Raw genomic sequence first — 12,587 nt, 5'->3', positions numbered from 1 at the left:
ATGCTAATGGATGAAGGTCGTGAGATCTTTCTTTTTTTTTTTTTTAAGAAACCAATGACATGTCATGAGATCTTGCAAGAGTTGTTGTGGGATTTTTTTTTTATAGAAAAATCCTTCCCTGAAATTGTTTGATAGGCCAAAGTAATTGGATTCTTAGCTACGAGATAAAGAAAGATATTTGTAGGAAAAATTGTCTCCAAGTTTAAACTTCTCACAAATTTCCCCATATATTACCACATTCAACTTGATGAATGAAAGTGTTGCAAGTTTGAAGGCACATTAGGGTATGAGATGAAAAAAGCTATGCTATCATTTGAGATCAAGTTGTTTTCTAAATTAGTGAATTCTTTAGTTTACTTAATGAAGGAGAAAGGTCCTAAGAAGAAAGGCTGAATAACTTCAGCCTTTTTTTTTTCTTAAGGGTAAAAGAAGCATATTTCAGTAGAAGTAGAAATCATGTAAAAGGCATGTTGATTTATTAATTCAAACTAATTTAATATTTTTTTTTTCTGATAAAGAAAAATTGAGATAAGTTAGATTCTAGGATTCGTCAATTTTCTCTTGGGATATGAATTCTTTTCTTATGGATTAGACTAATCTTTATACAATCATTTAATATTATTGCAACAAAAAATTAACTCGTAATAAATATAAAAAATTAACATCTTATAAATTAATCTTCTCAACACTAAAATACAATTCAATATTTATTGTAATTTAAGTGTGAGAAAATATTTCTTTATTCCTAACAACTTCTAATGGTAAAGAAGTTGTATTATATTAACTTTTAAAGATTTTTAAGCTTTTCACTAGTTAAAAATAATTTAAAATATTATTTTAAAATAATTATTGTAAAAGTTAATAATTTTATCATTTGTGATATTCCATAATGAAAGTATATAAAATTTTTGTACTGTCAATATATTTATATTATATTAAACTTAAAATATAATATAAATAGGTAATAAATTAAGAATTGTAATATTTTAATTTTATCAACCTAACATTATATTTATTAAAAATTAAAATTAAAATTATTATTATTATGCAATACAAAATGAAGTATCTCTGTCGCAACTTGCTAGTGCTCTTTTGCTACCATACTTTCGCACTTGCACCGGTTTTCTGCTTTTTTTCTTCCCATCAGAACCTTCCCCCCAAGTTAACATACTTCACCCAGAAAGTTAAGGAAGATTCCCGTTTTCCTTATTTTTCTTTTCATTCGTGGCATTTTCTGCTTACAAATACAGAATTGTTTATATCACATTATTTCCACTTCCCCATTATTGAAATCTGTAATTCACATTTCTCTTTCTACCTACTACCTCCTCTGTCGTCTCGATTTCTAGGGCTATTTCCTCGTCAAAACCCCTCTCATTGCAGATTAAACTCCGCTTCGCGTGCTGCGATCGTTCTCTCTGTGTTTTTGGTGCGCAGAAATCGAATAAGCAAATTGAACATGTTCTTCAGCGGCGATTCCTCCACTCGTAAGCGCGTTGATTTAGGTGGCCGCAGCTCGAAGGAACGGGACAGGAATAATCTCCTGGAGCAGACGCGGTTGGAGCGGAACCGGCGCATGTGGTTGCGCCAGCAGAACTCTGCTGCCCTCAGGATTCAGGTTTTGCTTTTCTTTGCTTCTGAATGCATTTGGATTCCATTGGTTTTGAATCACTGTGAAAATAACTCTAATTCAATAGTTTAGTGTGCTGTTAAGAGTAATAACCTCAAGTGGATCTGTTTTGCTTGTTCATTTTGCATCTGTGGTTGCATTTTAATGCCTCGATGTTTGATAGTGCGAAATTGATGTCATATCGAAATGTTGTGTTGAGGATGCTGTGGCAATTTGGATTGCTTTTTTGATTTTTGAAGTCTTAGGTTTATGTATGTATGCTGTTAAGTGTTCCAGAATATTGGGGGGTGATTTTAAGATGTGATGATTAGTGCTCTGGCTCTAAGCAGCCTAGGTATATAAACATCATAATCATTAGGAATCGAAGAAATAGGGGCTTGAGTTGTTGTGAGTGATCATACCAAGCCTACTGCTGATTAAATATCATTATTTTGATAAAAGAAGAAGAATATTAGGAAGATAGGAGATAAAATACATCAGAAGGGGAGGATAGGATAGGAAGTCTACCTAAAAAATAATAGAAAGCTAAAAGGGCTAAAAATTGTATCTAAGTTCTTCAAACTCCTTGCATATCAATGATAAATATTCCCTTGCCATAAACACAATCCCATTCCATAATGGATTTCATGGGAATGGGAGTGGACTACAATTTGGACATTCTTCTTTGTTAGAGAGTTTAACTTATAAAAGTATTCATGAATCATGAGCCTCCGCCTAACAACGTAACACACTCCAACCACGTTCACTATAGAGGTACAAAACATCACACTGCCATAAAATCATATCATTCTTATTCTTCCCAAAACTTTTGAAACCTATCGTAAAATGTTGGTCCCAATTCCCAATAGTTCTAAATTTTTTTTGCCTTACATTGCATAAACAAATGGGCAAATAGAGAAAAATATGATTTTATAACTATCTGTTTTCATATTTAATATTTTAGAAATGTTGTGGCAAATATACTTTGTAATATTTAATATATATGATTTTATTCATAAAATAAAAAATAAAACTAGTAAACATACTAAATTTTAAATAAAAAGAATTTAAATATCAATCAAAAGCATATTTTTTTATTGTCTCAATTCATTTAGTGGTTTGTAATAAATTAATTACATACCTATTTTTTATTATTTTATGTGGTATTTTTTTATTTTAAATTTATTGAATAAATTATATATATTGTTTTATTGCATGGTTTTAATATAAATTTATTTTATATTAATTAAAAATTAAGTAATAATAGATATAGTTAGTAATAAAGTCACTTTCTCGGTCTACATTTAAAATAGAATAGAAGTATTTTTTTCTTAATTTATACAAAACTTTATTGTTTGTTTTCTTTGTTAAATGAGTAAAAGTGTAAACAACTAAAATTTCAAATAAGTGTAATTTATTTTTAATAAGTTGCCAATGGTACATTTGATTGATAAAATTCACTTATAATACTTTTTCTAGTCAAGAATCATGGTGTTGGAGCTGGAAGCTACATGCTCCTGAGGAAGTTAAATATTTTGTGGTTAGTAGTGCATGATGCTATTGGGCACGAGGAGAGCATAATTCACTCTAAGATTGTGGTCATTCTAAGGAAGTTTGCATGATAACAACAACAACAACTAAGTCTTGTCCTACTAGGTGAGGTCGGTTACATGGATCACACCGTTTGGCAAGGTTGAAACCCAAAGTTTTAGGGATATTATTTACCATGAGATTTCTCTTGATGACTTTATATAGTGTCCTTTTTTATTTCATTCTCTTGTACGTAATCATTCTGTATCTTGTCCTATCTTGTGTGGCCACACATCTATTTTAACATTTTCTTGTTACTCCCACCTTTCTCTCATGTTGTTCCTTTAGGGGGCGTTTGGGAAATTTTTAGTTTCGCGGGAATCTTAAGTTGGGAATGTTAGTTTCCCATGTTTGGTTTGATTTTAAAAAAATAACATTCCCAGGAAACAATGTTTCTTGGGAATTCTTTTGGCCAAGTTTCCCATGGGGGGAGTTGGGAATCTAAGTTTCCCAAGTTAAAAAACAAGTTCAACTACGGTAATATTGATACAAAAGAGGAAACAGCTAGCAGAGGCAACAGAGTTCATCAAGCAAAGGTGCAGACACAGGACAAAGGGGTGCAGATAGCAGCAAAGGCAAAGAAGACCATCACAAGGCCCTCTTACCTTAGTGACTACGTATAGAGAAGCATTGAGAGGAAGCTGACCTGGTTTGGATGGTGGAATTGCTAGATAAGGAATTGTTGGTAGTGGGGGGACAGCATAACCGAATTTGATTACCAATGATTGCCTCAGGATATTCCTTGGCACAAAATGACAAAAGCTGTTAGTAGGAAACACTAGTATAAATAAAGCAATTGTAATCCAAGCAAAGATATGAAATATCAAAAGCTTCCTTTCCTTTCCTTTTCTTGCTTTCTGGAGGTGCTGGCCTCGAATCCAGTCTTCTTTCTCTAACAAATATACTATCTTACTTTTATAATTCCAGGAAACTTATATGATAATATTTCAGAGAAATTGAGAGAGAGAGAGAGAATTGGCTAACAATTAACTAACTACTTACAACTGACTAGCTTCTACTAGAAGTAACTAACCAGCTTCCACTAGAAGCTAGAGGAGAGTGCAGTTGAATAACTGCAGCTCCTTATAACACTCTAATACCCCCCTCAAACTCAATGAGGTTGAGACTTTGGAGGAGGCTCAAGGACATTGAGTTTGGATCTCAAGAAAAGAAATCTGGTGGGAGAGATAGAGCTTTGGTCAAGGCATCTGCCCACTGATCAATGGCAGGAATGTGGTAGACTAGCAGCTTCTTAGCTAGAACTTTCTCCCGAACAAAGAAAATATCGATTTCCATGTGCTTTGTCATGGAGTGAAGAACGGGGCTATGAGTGATGGCTACTGCACTTTGATTGTCTCAGAAGATTGCTGGAGCAGTGAAAGGAACAGATAGTTCAGTCAACAGAATTTGAATCCACACTACTTTAGCTGTGGCTTGTGCTAGGCTTCGATACTCAGCCTCAGTACTTGATCTTGCAACAATCTGTTGTTTCTTAGACCACCAAGATATAAGATTAGGGCTGAAATAAATTGCAGCTCCTGAAGTAGATCTGTGATCATCAGGGTCAGAAGCCTAGTCTGCATCACAAAGGGCCTTAATGGGAATGGGAATTCCAGGAGTAGCAGCTTTGAGATACCTGAGAATTCTATTCACTGCTGTCCAGTGAGATTCAAGAGGGTTGGCCATGAATTGACAAACTTTGTTTACAGCAAAACTTAGTTCAAGTCTGGTTATAGTAGAGTATTGAAGAGCTCCAACTACTGATCTTTAAAGAGTAGGATTTGAGAAGAGGTCTGCTCCTGTTTTAGTAAGCTTGCATCCTGAATAGAGCCATCAGTTAGGGTCTTGACTTCAATTCCCAAAAAATAATCCAGTTTCCCATGTTGTTTAAGGGAAAATTAGAGTGAACTTTGACAGTGAACTGCTGGACTAAATTGACAGAACTGCCTGTGATTATAATATCATCAACATACACCAAAAGATAGACAATATGAGAGGTATCTTTTACGACAAAAGAGATGGATCACACCTGCTTGCAGAAAAGCCAAGATGCAAGAGTGTAGATTTTAGTCTATCAAACTACTGTCTTGGTGCTTGTTTAAGCCCATATAGAGCCTTATTCAATTTACAAACAAGAGAAAGATCAGGATTTTCAAATCCTGGGGGCTGCTGCATATAGATAGTTTCCTCTAGAAAGCCATTTTAGAAGGCGTTGTTAACATCAAGTTGAAAAAGTTCCCACTTATTGGTTAGGGCCAACGTGAGAATCAACCTCACTGTAACAGGTTTGATAACAGGGGAAAAGGTTTCATTGAAATCAGAACCAGCCACTTGATGAAATCCTTTTGCTACCAGTCTAGCTTTGTATTTAGTAACAGTCCCATCTGCATTTTCTTTGACCCTGAACACCCATTTGCAACCCACTGCTTTCCTATTGGGTGGAAGAGAAACCAAATCCCAGGTCTTGTTATTCATCAGTGCCTCATATTCTTGTTTCATTGCATTAAACCATTTTGAATCAGCCAAAGCCTGCTTCACAGATTTGGGTTCACAGTGAGCAAGTAACAAGGTTGGATTAAATCTTGGTAAATGAATTCCAGACTTTGATCTGGTCTGCATAGGATGAGAATTAACTGTAGGAACAGTCTCCAATGCTGCACTGTGAGATACTTCAGAGGGAGACAAATTTGATGACTGAGGAGAATTGTCTTGCTCAGAAGTGGATCCAGCATCAATAGTAGGACTAGGAACCTCAGATGCAACAGTAGGACTAGACTCAGCATGGACAGGAGTAGGGATGGAATTTTAATCAGCTGTAGGATTAACAGAAGTAGGACTAGCAACAGAATTGCTAGAGGGGGAAAGAGAAGAAATAGGTTGAGGAACAATAGGGATGGAGGGAATAAAAGAGATGGGGTTATTAGGATGTGAATCAGACTTAGAGGAAGAAAAAAACAGATCTGAATAAGGAAATTTGACTTCATCAAAAACAACATCCTTAGAGACAAATAGTTTGCCAGTAGGAGAAAGACATTTGTAACCCTTATGAGATGTGGAATACCCAAGAAAAACATACTCTTGAGACCTAAATTCAAGCTTGTGACGATTGTAAGGTCTAAGGAAAGGGAAACAGGAGCAACCAAGGGCTTTAAGAAGTTATAATCTGGATTTTTGTTGAACAAGATGGTATAGGGGACATTAAAATGCAAAGAAGCAGTAGGCAATCTATTTATCAAGTATACTGCTCTAGTGAAGGTAAAAGAACTTGAGAGGCAGGGAGGCTTGTTTAAGAAGAGTGAGTCCTAATTCCACAATATGTCTGTGTTTCCTTTCCACTACACCATTTTGGTGATGAGTGTGAGGACTGATCCATCTATGAGTGATACCTTGGCTTGCTAAAAAATTAGTGAGAGGTCTGAACTCCCCTCCCCGGTCTGTTTGAACATTCTTAATTTTGGAGTCAAACTGAAATTCAGCCATTAGCTTGAACTGTTGAAAAATGGTGAAGGTTTCTGATTTATGTTTAAGCAAATAGATCCAGGTGAACCTAGAATAGGCATCAACAAAGGTTATGTAATAGTAAACCATTTTTGGAAGGAATGTGGGCAGGACCCCATAGATCACTGTATATTAGTTCCAAAGGTTATTATAAACTATTTCAGACAATGAGGCAGGTAATCTGTGAGATTTACCAACTCAGCAAGCAGTACAAAATTCAAAGACTTTTTTATTAGAGATTGGTATCTTACAATGCTTGAGAACAAGCCTCAAAACATTAGAATTAGGATGGCCCAGTCTAAGGTGCCAAAGATTTTGAGAGCCGGTGGTAGTACATGCACTATCAACAGAAGTGGTTTTTACAGTAGAGTTGAGAGTATTTACATCAAAACAAACATTGGTTACAGAATTTGAAACAAAGCAAGAGGCTGAACTGGCAGGAATTGAGCCTTGGAGATGAAGATTTGGGAAGACATATAAACCATCAGGTCCAAGTGAACCTTTAAGCAATATCTCATTGGCTCCCTGTGATTTGACAAGACAATAATTAAGATGAAATTCAAAATATGCACCATTGTCTAGAGCAAATTTACTAACCCTGATAAGATTTTTTGTTATAGTAGGCACAAGAAGCAGTTGGTTCAAGGACAGAGACACATTAGAATTAATAGGAGAAATGAAAGTGGAAGAACCTGTGGAATGAATGGGCAAAACCTTGTCCATTACCAATATAAATTTGGTCTGGACCTTCAAAGGGACTGAGTTGCTGTATGTTCTGTGATTCCCCTGTCACGTGAAATGAGGCACCTGAATCTGGTATTCAAGTTGTAGGAGTATTGGTCTGAAAATTAGAATTGGAGTTTGTAATCATTGCCCTTGGAGACTGTTGATTCTGATTGTTTTGCATTGATCTGTTCTGATTGGTACCTTGACCCCACGAATTTGATATCTGAATCCATTGTTCTGTCCATAGTTATTTTGACCAGAACCATTTCCTTGACCCGAATACTGATTTTGACTAAAATTGTTAGTCTGAATATTTCCTTGATTTCAAGGATCATGGAGAGTGAGTGAAGGATTAGGTTGATAGCCCTGATCAAACCTATAGTGACAAACAGATGCAGTATGACCATACTTGTAACTGGAAATTTGCAAAGTGCCCTCCCCCACGGCCACGACCGCCGCCACCACCACCACCACCACCACCACGATGGCCGCCACAATTAAAATTTCCATGACCAGACGAATCATACTGTTGTGAAGACTTGTTCAGCGCTGCAAAAGAGTCAGAACCAAATGATGAAGAGGAGTTAGGGTTCGCCTAAGTAAGGTTGATCGAAGGCAATTGAGCCTTGTGAGCTAGCAAATAGCAATAATGCTTCAACTTCTTCAATAGGTATCGATTGAAATTTACTCTCTATAACTGAGATTACTGAATGATAGTCTTGCGGAAGTCCTTCAAGAATAGCATCAATGTGTTCTTGAAGAGAAACTGGACTTCCAATAGACGCAAGTGCATTGGAAATGGCTTTGATCCTAAGCAGAAACTCGTGCATGGACTTATCTTAAAGAATCTATGCGTGCGACTCAGTTCGACGTTGCCTTGCTCTGGCTCGCGTCTTTTTGTGGAAATAATCATGGATCTGTTCCCAAACCTTGTAAGAATGAACACATCCAAGAATCCGAGATAAGATTGATGTGGACAGAGTTGATTGCAAACAGGCAAGAAGAACCTGGTCTTGTTCCCATGCCTCGTATGCAGGATTCTCAATTCCTGCATCACTATCTGCTTCTGTAAGGAATCGTAAGGGAATTTGTGGATTCGCGACAAACCTTTGAAGTTTGTGCGACTTGATGACAGGTTCAATTTACTGTTGCCAAAGAAGAAAATTTGAATCATCAAGCTTCTGTGAGATCGAGTTCAGAAAAGCGGAAGCCAAAGAAGAAGAGATAGAGTTTGTCGCCATTGATTATCGACTAAGCTCTAGATACTATCATAGAATTTCTAGACTGAGAATTGAGAGAGAGAGAGAGAAAATGAAGAAGTAAAATATCATTTATTGACTCAATGAACTTCAGGTTTACAAACAGTATATGTAGACAATTCTGTTAGTCTCTAACAGAATTGGCTAACAACTAACTAACTAACTACTTGCAACTGGCTAGCTTCTATTAGAAGTAACTAACAACTTCCACTAGAAGCTAGAGGAGACTGGAGTTGAATAACTGCAGCTCCTTATAGTACTCTAATAATATTTATGATCAACCAAACAAATTTAGTCATTCCTAGGAATCATGATTCCCAGTAATGGTGATTCCCAAGCACGAAAAAATTTCCCTTGTACCAAACGCCCCCTTAAAGTCTAACCTTCACCACTATATAACATAGCTACATGTAGAGCAGTACGATAAAACTTGCCTTTGAGTTTGGTAGGTATTTTGCAATCACAAACTATCCTTTCTCCATTTTAGCCATCTTACTTGTATCCTATTGTGACATCTTCATTAAATTCTCCTCCATGTTGTATAATTGATCTCAGATATTTAAACTTTGAAACCTTTGGTATGACATCTCCCATTTTTACTTCCTAGTCATATTCCTCTTGTCTCTTGCTAAAAATGCAATCCATATACTTTATCTTATTCCTACTAAAGCAGAAACACAAAGTTCAAGTTTAACTTTAATTGCTTCCCTTGATTCTTTCATCAAAACTATATCATCAACAAAAAAGCATGCAATTAGGGATAATCTTGTGTATGTTCTCGTTAAACATGTTCAAGACTAGATTAAACAAGTAGACTTAAGGCTGAACCTTGATTTGATCCTATCCAATAGGAAAGTCCTAGTCTTGCTTCTTGGAGTTCTTACACTAGTAGTCACTATTCCTTGCAGCAGTGTGGTGGCTTTGGAAATGGATAAATAGCTGGGCTTTCTTGGATAAGAAATGGAGAATGGATGTAGTGAAAAGAAAAATGAAGCATACACATTATTGGAAAGTGCCTTGATTGTGACTTATCTAAGTTAGTTGCTAGTGTCTCAAAAAGGACTTCCCACAAAGGGGTTGGCCAGAAAGGTTGAGTGAAGTGTCATAGTGTGTGACCACTGAGAATTATGGCCAATGTAGTCCTTATAAAGCTTGGACACTCCTCACCTTATCAGTTGGTTTTGTGGGGTTGTGTCAGGTTCAAAGATCAAATTCTTAGATGATACCAAAGCCTATCTTAGATCGATTGTTGGGTCACTTGTATTGGCATGCTTTGGGTGGACTGTACCCATAGCCCTGGGTGTGAGGGGTGTGTTGGAAAGCTGCCTTAATTGTCGTCGCATGTGTCTTGAAAAGGGCTACCTATAGAGGAGCTGAGCGGAAAGGCCGAGTGAAGCGTGGTAGTGTGCAACGGCTAGGATGTCATCTCTCAGCAGGTTGAGATCCCACATTGATGATATGGCTAATGTAGTCCTTATAAAGCTTGGACAATCCTCACCTTACAAGCCAATTTTGTAGAATTGAGTTAGATCCTAAGCCCAAATACTAAGATACACCATAACTAACAACTGTTCTTTGATGAAAAATATCATAATGTTCACACACATCTCTTAGATGGTCCATGCCTCATAATGATGTAGTCAAATTAAATGTAGATGACAGCTGCATTAATGGGGGAAAGCTTGGAAGAGATGTAATTAGATCAAGTAATGGTGATTGGTTTGATGACTTCACAGCTTTCTATGACCAAGGTGACATTCTTTTAGCAGAATTTCTTGCTACAAGAGACAGGCTCAATATTTGCTTGGATAATGGGTTGCAAGGTGTTGATATGCGAGTTGGATTCTTTGGATGCCGTCAAACTCAAATTTATGACTTTGGCAGTACAATAGACCTACATCAATAGGACCCACATCATTACGCTGAAGTTCTTTACGACATCAGCAGTATCATTCCTAATCGATGGAAAGTGTTCATCATGCAAATGTTCATCATGCATACCCCTTAGGAGATTAATAATTGTGCTCGACTACATGGCTAAACTTGGAGTCAAGGATGAAGTGGCAAACAAGTTTTGGATGAAACACCCTTTGTTGCACTCACAGATGGGCTGTTAGTTTTCTTTTCTAGATTTTGTCCAAAACAAATGCGGACAGTGGTAACTTCCGCATGATGGTTTGGAGGCTAGTAATCCCCATATTGTATGTATATATGTTGAGGGGGTGGTGGCGGTTAAGATTACGTGTAGAAGAGAGATAATGGAGGCAAGGGTTAAGGGTTAGCCTTTAAGATTAAAAATAGGATGTCTATTCTACCAACCAATCATACTCCCCAAATTGATATGATAATAGTTAGCCAAACCCAAAGAAATTGGTATTAAAGAAGCATATTCTTCTGTAATATACTTGTAGGGATTTGCATGGGTCATAGTGATCTTGGGGGTTACTATGCCCAACCTAAGGCAGTCTAAACTGCAACTTTAAGTTACTTGGCACCATCATGAAATGAAATAGTCTATAATGATAAATGCCATTGCTTACAACAATGTTTTTAAACAACTAATTCCCTCCACATGATTGATCACCTTTCTCCTTTGACCTACAGCTAATCAAATTTACGATTTGTATTATTTTCCATTCATGTCCAAAGATAGGAGCATGATTTCTTATTTATATGGCCTACAGAAAATATTATACTGATGATCCTGGCTTTATCATACCTATCCTCGCTTAAATTTCAAATATTGATTATTTCTTGTTCTCCCTTACCTTCCAAGTTCCAACAACCATTGGGGAAATGATGTAAAGTTGTTTTGCAGTTACAATATTATGGCATATAAACGGACTGAATCCATTAAAGATTTTCTGTCCAATAATTTACCAAGATATTTAACATTTTTCACCTCTACAATCAAAATTTATAATTAAATTGACTTTATGAATTGGGGTAAATGCCTGTTGATTGATGCCATCCCATGCATTTTGCCGTAAGAAAAAAAAAGGTATGCGCAATCCAAGATGCATTATTTATTTTAATATCTTTATTTTGGTCAGTGCCCATCCTTTTTATGGTTCCATGAAATTTGTGTTGCTAAATTATAAAATAACTTTTAAAGTTCATGTCTATGTGAAATCAACATTTGACATTTCCTAACTCTAAAGTTTAGCCACCTACATTATGGTTTGGTATGTGCTATACATGCCTATTACTGGGAAGATACATTTATGATGAGTGGTAATCTATCTTTCATGAGTGTCTTGCAAATTGTTGACTGGTTCTTGCTACAGAAATGCTTCAGAGGGAGAAAAGTTGTCAGAACAGAACAATCTAAACTACGAGAGAAATTCCTTAGTATCTATGGCAAAAACTGCCAGAATTTAGACAGGTGAAATTTGATTGTTATGCCTGCATTGTTGCATGAAAGTTATTTACTTCCTTTCACTCACTTTCTCTAAAAATTATTGATTTATGTTTAGTATGGTCTTACCTGAACATTGCACTGTTATAACTCAAGTTAATACATTTTATTTGCATTCAGGAATGCTTATGCTCCAGGTTCTGATTTCCTCCGTCAGTTCCTCTATTTCTTTAATGCAGAAAATATTGATGATTTTTTAATTCTTGTGCAAATTTGCCGAATGCTTCAACGGTTTGTTCAAGACAGTGGTAATTTTTAATCATTCCTTATGTCATGGTTTTTGTTGTTTATTTCATAATGTACATGAGTTGTTAGTTTTTTAGCAAGATTTTGCAAACTGGAACGTATATTTCTTTTACATTTAATCCTTCAACCCACCAAAAAAAGATTGGTTTAACTGAACAATGGAAACCAAGCTACATTTATTATTAGTCATGTAAGAATATTATTAGTACCATGAACTGTACCTTCTGTTCTTGAAAGTACT

At 36.1% G+C, this 12,587-nt stretch overlaps 1 protein-coding gene across 2 annotated transcripts in view; it reads left to right on the top strand.

Moving 5' to 3' along the window:
• The first annotated feature begins 1,085 nt into the window (after window positions 1-1,085).
• The window catches only part of LOC114387883 (E3 ubiquitin-protein ligase UPL6-like), a 35,866-nt gene continuing 24,364 nt past the window's right edge, over window positions 1,086-12,587 (top strand). For both annotated transcript variants that reach the window (XM_028348116.1, XM_028348115.1), the window contains exons 1-3: window positions 1,086-1,618; window positions 11,970-12,067; window positions 12,221-12,348. In XM_028348116.1, coding sequence (XP_028203917.1) covers window positions 1,460-1,618; window positions 11,970-12,067; window positions 12,221-12,348 — 385 coding nt within the window. In that variant the 5' untranslated portion in view covers window positions 1,086-1,459. The remainder of the gene's footprint in view (window positions 1,619-11,969; window positions 12,068-12,220; window positions 12,349-12,587) is intronic.

The sequence above is a fragment of the Glycine soja genome, chromosome 15 (assembly GCF_004193775.1).
Source record: "Glycine soja cultivar W05 chromosome 15, ASM419377v2, whole genome shotgun sequence".
Lineage (NCBI taxonomy): Eukaryota > Viridiplantae > Streptophyta > Magnoliopsida > Fabales > Fabaceae > Glycine > Glycine soja.
The sequence above is the reverse complement of the archived record's forward strand: the minus strand, read 5'-3'. Positions and strand labels throughout refer to the sequence as shown.